The sequence below is a fragment of the Varroa jacobsoni genome, unplaced genomic scaffold (assembly GCF_002532875.2).
Source record: "Varroa jacobsoni isolate VJ856 unplaced genomic scaffold, vjacob_1.0 scaffold_791, whole genome shotgun sequence".
NCBI classification, from domain to species: Eukaryota; Metazoa; Arthropoda; class Arachnida; order Mesostigmata; family Varroidae; genus Varroa; species Varroa jacobsoni.
The window spans coordinates 361,391-376,535 of record NW_019213693.1 but is presented as its reverse complement, the minus strand read 5'-3'; the positions used below and the strand labels follow the sequence as shown (position 1 = coordinate 376,535).

Here is a 15,145-nt window from a genome sequence, read left to right as displayed (position 1 = left end):
GCGTAACACGAAAAAATCAGAACTTTATTTGAAGTCTAACGAACGTATCAGATATATACAGAGCGTATTCATTCTTTTTCAAAGGGCTGACACTTGGAAGCTTTGTCGTACGCGAGTAATGTCCGTATTTAGATCATGTGTCATAAGGTAAAAAAATCAAGTTACCACTTTCTTAAAGTGTTTTGTTTGTGTATAAATATTAAGTCTAAGGTAAAGTAAAAGGAACGTCTTTCCAGGCCGGCCAATAGCGCGACACATCTGTAAAAATTTCTTGAGCACTAAACAAGGTAAGTTGTTTATCCTTCGATTGCTTAGAAGGAAAAAATCAAGTGCGTCACCCGACGCACCTATTCCGTTTAGCAAATACTCATTGGCGTAATAACAATTTCGCTTAAAATACTCGGTCTTGGTCTTGTTTTATATCGCTATTCAATGAATGCTCACATGATGCTAGCATTACCCTGTTCGTATAACATTTATGATGTGACACCATAAGCAACGAACGCATTTATTAGCAGAGAGAATAATATAGTATAGACCCTATAATATAATATGGTATAGAAAATATGATATAGGAAAAAATATAATAGAAAATAGTATAGACCCAAATAATTTAAAAGTTGGATTATGAGGACGCTCTGAGCCGCTTCGTCAGGGAGAGTAAAGGGGCAAACAAGCAACAAGGACCTAGCGGATGAGTTAACCTAGGCTATGTCCGGTTAGGTCTCAAATGATCCTGCAAATGGTCACCCTGAACCTGTTGCATGAAAACAAAGCACAAATCGCTTTCCTATGGGTAATTTTTTTATGATTTCATCCTTATATATGATATAAGAAAAAAAAAAAAAAAATATATATATATATATATATTTTTTTTTTTCGTTTTTTTCACTTTTACATTTAAATTTATTTTTTTAGTTTATTACACGTGTCTAGATGTGTGCCAGTATTGCGACACGACAAAAATGGCGTCCTCCTGCTTCCCTTGGTTACCATCTGCTACGGAATCGACACCGGAATGTATTATCATCGTCTTGGACAGTGGACAGTTCGTGACCGTAATTTGCCACCGCCGGTAAATTTAAAAAATGTCGGCGTAAGGCCACTATAACCAAGTACACGTTCTCAGGTTATTTGACTGGGTGTCGAGACAAAATATTGATACCTGGCCTATAATATATTATTTTTTGTGTGATATGATTTTCATTCGTGTATGACATTGAACAAATTGAAAAAATTGATTGAATTTTACAACGCTCACATGTATACAGCTAATTATATATACGTACTAACAGAGCCCCTCAAATTCGCTTTCCCGTCTTCGACGTATGACTTTTTTAGTAAGCCTATTAATAAACCTAGACTATATGCCTATATGTACATATATCATAGATTCCATTAGACATGCTTCTCTTTTATCATACATAAGTCTCCGGGTTCACACGGGTTAGAAAGCCCGCGTTATTACCCGCCGGTTATCCTAAAAAATCTACATACATAATTCATGCTGGTTGATATCCCTAGCTTGCTTATTGTAGCTGACACACAACCTGCTGTCTGGCAAGAGTCCAATGGAAGAAATACCTTAAAAGAAGGCCAGCACCTGTCCTGTGTCCTACCCACCACCGCGAATCACCCTTGAACCTACTGCGGAATACTTTTTTCACCTGTGCTGAATCATTTACAGCGAGTGATATGCTGTTGATTTGGCTGTGTATCGAGACAAAAATATCATTTCCTGACCTTATGCGTGATACCATATTGAAACATAACCCTGCCTATAGTTCAACATTACATTTGACATAATATATAGAGATACAATAGATTATAATTAGGTTTTCATAGACGATCAAGTCGAGCTAGGATTTGATTGGCCGGATCGAACCGCAGATTTTCAGCTAGCCATGTGGCTAGCTGGTTAAAGAAATCGTACGCCGACTCATTCATTCGACAGGAGAACTAAAGCTTACGCACCCAGCTAACTGGGTACTCTCGGCCCAGTTATATCAATGGCAGAGTGTCTTTCTATACATGATCTGTAACGCGAACGGGGCTGGTTACCGCTAGTACGTCGCGTGAGAATCTTCTAGCTACGAATTTAGCAAATTAATGGGTCATAATTAGAGTCGACTAGCATACAAGCATGTCCGCACTATATCATCAATCACAATGTACATCTTGCCCAGTAATTTGTTGCCATGATGTATCTAATACGTGTAAAAGACCACTTTATATATAAGTGGTCTTTTTGCAACACGGAACAATACAGATCGTATAGCGACGTATATCATGTTATATATCGCAATGGGTTATATAACTTAGACTGTATGATAGCATTCGAGCTGGTACAGGGTTTTCAGAATAAGAAGATACTACATGCACAATTTGTGGGCGTGTTAAATTCCTTTCTGTACATACATACATACATACATACATACATACATGCATACATACATATGTACATAGGTTGACTACGGATGTACCAGAATCGAATAAATGCATTTTTTCGAGCAGGCCTTTGCTCTTGCAATTGGCCTATTTTTTGGCGTCTATATTTTATCAGTGGTGTGTAAAAGTGGCTTCCAGATATATCTCGCATCAATAGAATCTACGTTGCCAGAACAGCAAGTTAATTGGTCCAGTAAAACTGGCTAATCGCAGAAGTAGTGCAAGTCCAACGTTGAACTTTTATGACCTAAAAATTCAAAAGATAAGGCATGCTAATAGATGCATACAGGCACACCACAGTCCACTTGCAATAAAATTTAAAAAAAGGAAGTGGAGGTCTGCTTTCGAGGAGCACGAAAAGAAGTACAAGAGTAAACTTGATTGTGACGGTATGCAAGGCTGCGGTTTCTACAAGGTCCTGTCAAGTGTGCTGGCGTCTTTGCTATCAGGACGTTTAAAAACGAATCGCTGGCCAAATATCTGTAACACAGTACGCTGCAACTAAGACAACCACAGACATCGACAGAGTTTATTTCCAGATCCTCGTCGAAAAGATCTACTGTTTTTCGCTGACCTTGACGGTGACCGTCTCCTCCAGAAAACGGACGCGGCTGTCTATTTTCTAATGGTTTTTTGCGGGTAACACGTTACACACGAATCTCTTCCTGGTTTCGATTTGCGACAATTTCGACATTGATTACGAAATCATCACGCAAACTTCACGCCACTTCTAACGTATAAAGGCCGTTAGCAGAAAACGTCAAGTACCCCGAAACTTTCTAGGCATTCAGTTGATCGCGCCCTCTGTATTTTCCCTTTGGACTAGGCTTTGCATGGAACAGACAAAAATGTACCGAATAAACCAGATTAGTATCCAAAAAAACCATATGGTCTGGCTATGTACGAGTCTAGACATTATCGCGCAAGTAAACTTAGACTGGCCCGTTTTAATCCTGCCGATGGAATTACCCAATAGATGAGATGACAGTTTGAAAACGATCGAACGCAGAAGAGATATTTATAGCATACATTCCTTCCTATCCCCTGATCGACTGCAGTTGTTGAAATACTTGAAACTAACACTATCTGTATATATGTAGCTTTGGACGTTTCCGTAGAAAATGATAGGTACTTTTCCCTACAGCCCTGGGTTCTCTCCGCTTCTGGAAAGAGCCCGGCTGCGGTCATGAACCACGGTACACTGTTCTACAACTCATACCTCGTTTTGTTCTCTACTGTCCTTTGCTTTAGAGGACTCTGCAGCGCAATGAGTAACTCTTCAATGAGTGAGGGCAGCCTTTTCGAGTCGACAGAAACGCTTCTACTTTTTCTTACCAATGGTACGTTGCAATGTCTTTCATGTATGTTGCACACTGCAAGCGTGACGTTTGTGTCACGTTTCAAGCGGGAAAAAGCGGCTAACATGCAGCATTGTTGGCACAACAAAACCAGAACTGGCGAATCGGTAGTTCGTTGTGATACGAACGGGATCGTACCAAAGGGGACCAACCCGCTTCTTCCCCTAATGCTTGGTCTTTTTGAAGAAAATGAGCCGAACAGTACATAGCGCAGGGGAGAGAACGTTGAGCAAACCGTTCATTTGTTCATGTTTTGGGTCCTGCGCGACTGTGAAAACTATGTCTATCTGTCCGTCTGTGCCCTGTGAGTTGAGTGAGCGGGGTGTGGGCCAAAGGAGCGGACGCGATAAGCAATAATAATGGAGCCATTGCGACTATAACGATTTCTACTAGATAAAAAAGGGGGGTGACAATTTTAGTGACCACTGTAGCAGACGCAGGATTTTGATCGGCTCTTAAGCCTATAACGTGTGTGCACGCGGATGAGCATCTTTACAGGTCAAGTAGGGAGCTAATTGCTTTGGTAACCCCAAAGGCTAAAAAGGACAGCCGTGATGAAATAATTACATGTATCAATTGGTACAGATACTATGGAAATATTGCGCATTTAAAAAGTGAGAAGACTTTCATCAGACGTACAACTGCCGCATGATGCTTGTGTGTTTCCGTGTACAGGGTTTTAATTTGTTATTTCCAAGTAGATCTAGATACACACACCTGAAAATCTTTGAATAGTGCCAGCATTGATTATAATATGTAATTAATTATAATATAATATAAATTACGAGCTCCGTGGTTGTCTTTGATTTTGCAGATTAGAGTGTCTTCATTATAAAATCTAGGTGCGCAAAACTAAATAAAAGTGTTGACATAAACGGAATTATAGGAAAACAAAAATAAGTAGTTTAAATTAATATATATATATATATATATATATATATAGCTAAGTCCTACTGAAAAATGAAAATGGGGCCGGGGGTGGCTGCTTTACATGCGCTCGGGCTGTGCCGTCCTATGACCGATAGTAAAATTTACGACGGCACAGAACTTCTTTGGGTGCCACACTTCAAGATGAAATGACTCAACAGACCCAATAGCCACAAGAACAAGACAGAAGAACCTGCGTACGACTGTATTACACATTTATCGAATCTACCGGAATACTCCCGCAGCAAGCAGACAACCGAGATTTTAACTAGGCCTAAGAATAAAGATCAGCCAGGTTTAATATAACCGTATTAGATCTATGAGAATGTTACGTAGTTGTTCTACATTACGGGGATAGATTGACAGAGGAAATCTGGGCGACCCTATTCGAACATAATTACTGCTGCTATTTAAACGTTGTATAAACCTAGGTAAGTACCTAAGGAGGCTTAACATTGCACAAACAAAACGGGCTTCCGCTTTACAGAGTACTACGCCTCCCCAAAAAGATTGTCCATTAGCGATGTTTTAAAGAATGGCTATGAAGTACTTCCCCGTTGCAGCGAAATCGCCGTAAAGCAAATACGTTGAACTCTATGAATTCTAGCATAGATTTGCAAGGCAAGCAAAAGAAGTAAGCAGTCATTTTGAAATCGAATATATTGGGTCTTTCAGAAGAAATGGTGATATAGCGACCTCAAATTTCGCAAATATTTTTCATTCAAACTTAGTTCTTTCATACTCGATCGAGCTATACATCATCATTCTAAACGATCTTCTGCCATTTCGATGGCAGCTTACCTATTCCGCTGTTCTTCATAAAGTCATAAAATAGACAATTTTGTGACTTTATGAATTTTATTTTCAAAAATAGACAAAAAAAAAAGAGGCATTACATTCAAACTTTGATCTTAATCTTCGTTATTATAAAGTTGTCGAAGTTTTGACACTGCTAGTTTATGCGAGCCATGTCTGCACCGTTGAGCCGCAAAGTCGAGCGATGTATCATAATAAAAATTATTTATTCCTGTTAACTCATATTGGGCAGAGGTCTTCCATCATCCGTTTCAACTGTTTACAGCAACGGAGGGAGCAGGACTCGCGGAGCACCTGAAGCAGGATATCAATTAGACACCGTAAGCTTTTGCAGCTGTACATGGCTTTAGGGTGATATTTTATCGGTTCAACTATGTTCATCTACCGATACGATCCACTGCGATTATCGTAGAGAACCCGTTAATTCGGTAGAAAAATATTTCACTGTTATAAAGAGGAGAAAACGTCGCTGTTTTTAGTCTTCGCTTAGTTCACGCGGCAAGTGTTTGTCCAATGTTTTTCTTTCAATCTTATAGTATTTGACCGAGGTGACCGAATATGGTATTGGCGCATAATTAATACTACTGGACTCTGTTATGGGTCGAGCTTTGCCACAGCTTTCAACTCTTCATCATTCACTTTCGCAGAAAGTCTTTCACGAGACCCATACATGAGTTCGAGGGTTGCTTTCCGGAATTTTTCGAACTAACCACTCGCGATGTTCCTAGTAATAGAACCTACCCGATATACGGCGAGCTCACTTTCTCCACCGTAACTTCAAGATGGAATTCATTTCTGTAGACCGTCAAGTTTCCTCCTACTGCAGAGAGAGTAGACAGCGGCTAAGATGGCCCTACTGAATGAAAAAGCTGGTCTCTATAAGTTCGCGGATAACAGAATAACCACGTATTTAAGACTCAAAGTAGCGGACACGTAATAGTGGAGATATAAATAAACAATACGGATTTTGTTCACTGAAGGTTTATTGCTGAAAATCTAGTACATTATTTAATTATTTTTTAATGTGTCGCACTAGGAATATATACATATATTGCGAGTGTTTTATCGTCGTAACGTAACAGTACCAGGAAACTCTGCATTCACTTATTCGATTAGCAAAGTAATGCTCATTAAAAGCTTACCGTAGACCGAAGAAACAAACAAGCTATATAACATGTTTATATCAGACTATTAATAAATGCGCCCCTTACCACACCATGTGTCTCTTCTTTAAGAAGTACATTTCGCGAAGGTATTCTACAACCCTACAAACTTTTTACCTACACGCCAAACCGTATCGTTTCTATACTAACAACATTGATTGACTTTCTTTTAACTTACAGGCTGTGAAGTAGTGATCCTTGCCATATCGTTGTATGATCTGTTGATGCATTTCTGCCGAAAAGTTGAGTTGTAGGCCAAAAGTCAATGCGTTCACAAATGCCGCACACGCCGCAACAGCCCAACCCCATTCACCCTCGGGGTAATAATGTTGTCGAATCGTGGCCATTCTTTGCTCAGCTTCGCGCCTACTTAGGTTGGCAGCCGTCGCTGTAGGTGGCGCCGAATCGCGTCCCACATACAAGGATCGCCGATGTTCCTCGAGGGTCGTTGGATTTGACGATCCCGATCTAAGACTCGAACTAGTCCCCAAACCCTCTGTCGATAACCCAGCTATTCCAGTTCCACCTCTATCGGCCGAAGCTTGGAGGATATCTTCGGTAATAACTGTCGTCGTCGTCGTCTGAGTATTCGACTGAGATGCCAGCGTAAATGAACTACAGGTTCGAGGACGGTACGACAGAGTGTTGTCGTCCGGTGTACCATCGGTGTGTGTGGTAACCGAACCGGAACTTGTCGAGTTGACTAGAAGCTCTTTGCTCTCCTTGCCTGACATTTCGAACGGAATATGCTTTTACTACTATTAGTATTAACCAATTTGCTTTATTCACGATAGTTAACGTCGCTTCAGAGAAGCTCCAGAAATTCTTCGGGCACGCCTAAATCTATCTTAGGCTAGCTAAGGTGAAATTGAGATGCAGTGAACTGTACACACAATTGTTCCACATTTGGCGTTTCGGCTTCTCAGCCCTGCCGCGTACAAACGAAACCATTGGCATAGACATGAATGAGCCTTGCAGAGCTGTTTCACTGCCAGAGGATGCTGGCGCTCTTTGATTATCTTCTAAGATATCATTCAAATAACGCAGCTATACTCCTGCTGTTGTCCGGTCTCCTCGTAGTTTGGAAACGTTTTCATTGCGTCTTAGCCCAATTCACTTCGTTCACTCCTGAATAGCTGCTGTTGTTGTCTGCTTCCTCAACCTCTTCAGAATATGTTTTACTCGTTTTATCTTCTATGCTTACGTCTTGGCTGCCTGGCTTCCCCTTAGGCTCGCATCATTTTCACTCGCTCCACTCACGGCGGCTGAATGCAGCCTCTTTCTTTGGCAGTCATTAGGACGCAGTTTTTTTTCTGGGAGTAGCCAGAACCGCTAAGTCGGCGGCTGTCGAGTCGGTGGTTACTCCGACGACGACAGCGACAACACCAAGTCTTTATTAGCGGTTCCCGCGGTGGTTACCAAACCCGCACATGGTCGGGCTCTGACACGGACACAAGACTAAACGCGCACTCTCGCGCAGTTCCACACAAGAAAACCGCAGGCATCCGGAGACTGGCCCGCCGTTAGGTTCAAACACCGAAGTAGGACGATAGGAGTGCAAAGAGGTGCGTCGAGGTTTAGGATAGTGATCGAGGAGAATAGTAGTCGGGGATTATGGGGAAACTATAAAGGAAAGGAGGGAGGAAGCGAGGGAAGCCGACAGACCACCCGCGCGCACACCGCTTCAAACTTCTAATGGAACACCCGCAGGGCAGAAGTGTTTTTAGTGCGGAACCAGCAGCAGCCGTAGGAGAAACAGAAAGAGAACACTGTGTAGGGCATTTATTGTTAGCGCATGGGACCGGAACAGAAGCCGCCAACGAACACCTACGCTATGGCTGTTACCACTGCAAGAAGAAATCGGCTGGCCAGCCAAATGCTCCGTGTTGTATTTAAGCTTGTGACTACCATTATTTTCGCACTCGTTGTCAGCAGACGTACAACTTCTTTAGGATTGTCGAAAGGAAGGGTACGGCAGCCAGTCACTCAATTGCTCACCGATACCGAGGACAGACGGATACTAAAACCCCCGCAAAGAAGAGGGGCACACACAGAGTAACAGCAGCGCTCCAAACGACATGACCCACGGGAGCTGATGATTTCCCTCCAATGACGACCTTCACGTTTTCCTAAACATACGATTGCACAATCGACGCTCGTAAATCTATAACACTTTTTTATAGTACACTCGTCAGAGATCACGGATAGTGGGAGCGCTCATATGGCACTGGCCTATGAAAAGCTATTAGGTAGCTTCTCTTGTTGTCTCGAAGTAGCTATTCATCAACTACACAGACATGGCAAGATAATAATTAAGCAACAAGCTCTCCAATCGATAGTGCATTGTACTTGGGCTCGTTAGAAGTCGAACAGTTAATGAGGTAACGCTATTAGAGATGCGGCTTATAGGTGTTTGGAGCCTTTATTCATTCCAGACATCATTGGTTCTTTTTAGCTTTCGCCTACGTTACTTGTTGTTGTCGTCGTCGTCGTCGTCGTCGTAAACAAATCCACGCGGGCACTTATTCACCCCCGACATATGCAACTTAAACTGAACGTTACGTGTTCACTTTTGGTCTTTTTCAACTGAACTTTCTCATAAGAGTAACGTTCAATACATTGGAGAACATTGTCACTGAGGTCACGTCGTTAATTTCATTTGGTTACAACGTTTCCAGTAACCTATGTAGTGTACTACTACCTGGTAAGGTACCTACCTCACAGCACTGCACTTCCCCACATAGATAACACGCGAACGATCTACGAGTAACATATCACAGCACGTAACACTTGAGACGATACAAAGATATCTTTATGAGATATTTCATCGTCGGTCAACGAAAGCATGCGTGCACGTTGTTCGTCAGGGGACTTTACCATTTCTACCTGGGGCCTTCGTATTCACGCACCGTTTCCACCCTCCAGACGGCCCTTAGCTAGAGCTCGCGCGCACCCGTCGGTACGTTCGCGCCTTCCGAACAGAAGGCGGAGCCTGGGAAAGACCACGACGACCCTCACCCAGGGCCCATGTGTGACGGTATGCGGAGCCCAAAAATGCGAACGAATAGAATCAGTAGAAAGAACAAGTCGCTGGTCGGAACACCGATAAGGTGTTCAAGAGGCCAAATACGAACGGCAGCATCGCGCACCGAAAGAAGGAGAGGGCTGCCAGCTGGGTTCTAGGAGGAGGGCGCTAGTTAGATAGAAAATAATAATAACATTAATAATCATTGTCGGAAAAAACAAACTGAACTGATAAAAAGTCATAGGGCACCCGCCGGTAGTATCACAGATTCGTCCACAATTTGTCAAATAGCCCAACATGTGAACAGAGAACAGCTGCAACTGTACTGGTATATAACAGCTTTCAGATACGCCATATCTAAACGTATATATAATAGTAATACTTAAACGATGGCCAAGTTTTCGGAATGCGAAAGCGAGAATAAACTGACATATATGTTAGCCAGGAAGTTTTGCTGTTGTGAATCTATTCTGCTAAGAATAGCATGATGCCACCGCTGTTCTGGTGGCAGTTTGCAAAAGAAAGAAATTAAAGTTTTCATACAAAATTGCAATGAGAAGTAATATGCGCTCGATAGACCTTCATGTTTCGAGTTCTATGTTCGCAATCGTTCCGTCAGATAGGCGGTTGGTTCCCAGCGCGAAACGAAATCTGCCTATCCCCGAGTTCGGATCTAGACCACCACGCGTCCCTAAAATTAGCAAGCAAATACGCTATGCGCGAAGCTCAATAGGCCTAAAATAGCTGAATTGACCCTAGCTGCTCCTTTTTATACAGAACGTACGTTGTGTATTAAAAAAAAAAAAAGACTTTCAATACTCATGTCCAACTATTGAATGACAGATACCTACACGACCTATGAGAAATTAAGCTAACTGAATGATCTGTGTCGTTCGTTGATGGATCAGTGCCGACTAAACGACTGATCGATCGAATTCGATCATTGTATGGGAAGACCTGTACTGGATAGATAGTCCAATTTGTCCCTATTACGTTGATGACGTGCTAATTACCCTACAATACGGTCGTCCTACCCTTATGTGTGATGATATCTCGCTTAGTTGGCACTCGTATATCGTCTACTTTTTGTCGGGTACAAACTACACAGCTAAAGTGTACTTGAGTGAACCGAGTTCAATGGGCCAGATTTAAGCGTCACTTTTAACGAGCGTGTCTTTCATAAGAACGCAGAAAAAATATCGACTACAGGGGTATCTAAGAACGACCATTTGACATAAGTACAATGTACATGACGATGAACACTTTGCGAAGCCAGAGTCTACTCACCTGGGTAACAAAGAATGTGTCCCGGGACGGTTTCGCTCGCGGCCATGAACGCTGGCCATATCGTAGATCAATTGATACGATTTCTCATCGTTCTACTCCGCTCAGGAGCAAATGTTGTCATATATATATATATAAAAAAAATTTCTATATTCATTTAGGTTTAGACATTCTCAGACGGTAACCAAACAGTTGTGCAAATGTCTATTGCGGAAGGGACAATTGAGAGTCTCGGCTATGGAAAACGCTTTCTTCCTAACAAGTCGCTGAAGATTTAGGACTAGGTAAGGACGGCATTATCAATGGTGTCCTTTATAGCGTCGTTAATGTTAAGCTAGATCTTAGCCATGCATCATTATCGAAAGGACGAATATTTTCTGTGAAGGGGGAGGATGAGAAGAATTGTCCCTCGGACATTCTCCAGAATTTACATTGCCACTGTATTTATGGCAGTAATCTTTTTATCTTTTACTGCTATTGCTGTTGTGGGACTGATAGTCGGGCTGAGAGAAATGATCTGTTTTAAACGAAGTACCATTAAGCGAACACATACGCGATGCTGCGTTGAGCCGGAACAATGCGACGGCCAATTACCCTTCTATTCGAAATAAGTACCGCGACAGATACAAATATAGCAAGTGCTACCAGCTGCTACGGCAAATTCTCGATTTTGCGAGCAGGTGGTGCGCATCGAGGTAGTAGGTCGAAGGGTTCGACCGCGTAGTTGTAGCCAATCGGGGTCAATCATCCGACCCCAGCGTAAGTGATGCACAAATGCCAAGCGACAAGGTTAGATGTGCGGTGATATTTCTCACTCGTTCTTGCAATATAATACAAACCAAACAATGACCAAGATAATTTGAATGAATTAACTGTTGAACGTAGCTCGCGTCGTGGTGATGCTGGTGAAGCCGAGGGGCGATGACAACACGAGAACCGTTCACCTCACTTACCGCCTGCTATTGTTGCGGCGTGTTTCTGTCCTCTCGATTTTTCTCCTGCCGAAAATTACGTAGCAGAAGTAGAGCTGATAGCAAAGCGCGGGATCATAAGCTCAAGCCTTCTCTCCCGCTTCCCCTTCTTCCTCCACTTGTCTGCGAACAAGACTCCTCTGCGCACGCAGAGGAGTCTTGTTCGCAGGAGGAGGTAAGATGACAAGTAATAAATTAAATGATTTATCGCTTTATTCGTGGCACGCTAAGAAAACGGGCAAATTTTCAACCATTTTATTGCAGTAAACAGATTTTACTTTAGCTTCTTATAGAAACGCTCAATAAGCCAAGAAGTATATATTCAAAGCAATCTACATTTAGGAAAGATGCATAGGTTTCTTCGTAATCAGGCTGATGACGTTTCAAGGGAGACGTTAGCGATTTTAGGTCCGAAGTTTACTTTTTTTTGAACAATTTAGAAAAACGTTCCGTGTAGCTTGTATTTTGGATGAGGAACGGGAAAAAAGTACACTGAGACGGAGTCAAACATATTTCTAATTAGAGTCTGCCTTAATTCGCCTCAACCCTCATCGCAATGGGCAGTCTACACTACATGAATAGGGAGTTATTCCATATATAATAAACAGATACAAATCAAGCTCATTTTAGATACCGTCTGAAATAACAAATATTAACTGCGTGAAAAATCATACTTGGGAGACAACGTTAGTATATAACATAGTTATTTTTCAGTGATAGTTTAAAAGAAGAGGTGCTACAGTTTTCACCCCGCGAATTCCATTTTCTAACGCTGCTCCTAAGCTATAGCTAACGAAGCAGGTTTCCATTCGTTGATACAAACATCAAGGCATCAGCACGTCTATTGAAGTGTATTTCATCGGATACATCTGCCTAAAATCACCCACCTTGTTTCCGTCCAGAAAATATTTACGTTTCTTCTATCACCTAATTATGAGTTGTTTTTACATTGTTTAAGATCTACCTTATGTATATATTTGTGCTATAAGCTGAACAGACACTCGTTCTCCATACCTAAGCATATATTTGTATAAGTCTTAGATTAGCGATTAAGAATCACTAGACAACGTGATTACGGAGCTCAATTTTTATTTTAGCGTAGCCCTAATGGCTGCAAAATTCTTCAAATCGTTCTTCAATGAGATATGTCACCTTTCGCACTATCACGGCATCCTGGTCACTTCGGTCTCGTACTCGGTCTTTGTATAATAATCTGTCACTTCTGCCCATCTCACTAAAAATCGCATCGATCGCAAAACCGCTACTATAAAAGGTGGCTGGATAAATCGCGACGGTCATTATAGATTCCGTCGCCCTCCCTATGGTGGCTTTCCCTATGTGACATGCACAAAAGTCGGCTATTAGTTGTTCTATTACTGCTGTGGATCGTATGAGTACTGTTTTGACACTCTCTTAACAAATCGAGGGCTCTTCTCGGCTGATCCCCGTTTGCACGTTGACGAAGTAGAGGCAAAAATGCTTTCAGGACACCTCCTGATAATGTCGCGAAGGGATTTACATAGCGTCCTGGCGTCGGTTGAAAAACGGGTGTCGTATTCTCTACAAAAGATGAAATAAGTAGGTCTCGTAGGTGTCCAGCACCCCACCGGTCAGCTATAGATAACAGGGGAAGCAGCTATTAATTCTAGACCACGTTTTAATACACTTCGGGAATCGGCCAGACGAGCCTGTGATAAAAATAAGTATAAGTCAATATATCAGTAGAAAAATATAGTAACGTCAATCATTTTGTACTACGGTGACGTTGAATTTATAGGTCACTCATACCCCATTCATACTTGCGTATATATAGGTATACGCCTGCTTTTACTTCTTAGCTAGAAGTAATCCATAAATTAATAAAGCCGATTCCAGCAACTGCCGATGCTTCAAGACTGGCTGTTGTTAATTAGGAGCTTTTAGCTACCTGTTAGTAAAAGTCAGTTAAAACATCACTGCGGTTGTATTATCGCCCTGACCTAACCTACTTTGAAAAGCCAGTACAACAGTAACAAGATAGCCATTGCGCGAAAAAACAGGCGCCTTGAAGCGTTTAATAACTATCCAGAGCCACTCTTGATGGCACTTCCTCACATAAGATCTACCTAGCAGAATTGCTCCGAAAACTTATAAGATTACAAGCCAATCCCATTTTCTGTAAAACACATTTGATTCTTTACCTCACCTGGCTCCTACAAGTTGTTTTTTGCCCCATGCCAACTACGTGGCTGAATGTTGGTCGTCCTGCACCGACGGATAAATCACTTGCCTTCAGGTCTGCCCAAACCGGTCACTGCGCGTGGCTCCCGGATTTTTCAGCTTAGAGCGGTACAGATGTGGTATCTTAGGCATCTATAAACAATTCAGTGTTCTGACCACCATTTTCCCCCGGAATATCAACGGTATTTGTCCCCTTATACCTGATTTAGCATATCTGGGTAGCTCACACAAAGCTAAAACGACCCGTATAATCACAGAAAAAATCAAAGTTAATCACCGCTGGAGTGCGACAATCCAAGATATGCTTGCCGGGATCTAGACCTACTTAAGCTTCTGAATCGGTAATCAGAATCTTTACTGTTAACTAGCAGTTTCCCCGCAGTCAGACACGTCACTATTACGTTGGATGGGGCCAGTACGTGAATACCTGATGGGCATTTGGTTAAGTGAATTGCCGTGGACATTAATAAATAGCGCCCATACTTCTTCAATACACGCTAATAATAGCTCTCTATTTGTCAAGTGTTTATTTATATCTAATTTGTTTACTGGTAAAACCATACGAAAAAAGGATATGACTAATCCTTCATTGGCAGGATACCCTGGCGAGGTAGCGTCACTGTTTCACTATCAGTGTCACAGCCGCCGCAAAAGGCTTCAATTTATAATAATAATAAACGATCTGAAATTGTTGGCTCGAGCCGTTTCTGGTGCAATTAGATATTATATGAATAATAGAAGTTCTACTCGTGTGCGTTAGGATTACACTTCATACCGCCCATTTACGGAACGTTTATCAATTTATGTAATCCCTGTACAGCTACTACCTGGTCGTCAGGATCGAATTTAATAACTGTTAAGAGGTTTTCTCGATTAACCGCGGCTCCCCGTCAAGTTACAACGCTACTTGACAGCGGTTTTGAAAACACCTGA

At 42.0% G+C, this 15,145-nt stretch overlaps 1 protein-coding gene across 1 annotated transcript in view; it reads right to left on the bottom strand.

Moving 5' to 3' along the window:
* Positions 1 to 9,598, bottom strand: part of LOC111263804 (uncharacterized) — a 113,546-nt gene extending 103,948 nt beyond the window's left edge. Inside the window, exon 1 of the mRNA XM_022839200.2 lies at positions 6,891 to 9,598. Coding sequence (XP_022694935.1) covers positions 6,891 to 7,446 — 556 coding nt within the window. The 5' untranslated portion in view covers positions 7,447 to 9,598. The remainder of the gene's footprint in view (positions 1 to 6,890) is intronic.
* Between the last annotated feature and the right edge of the window lie 5,547 nt (positions 9,599 to 15,145).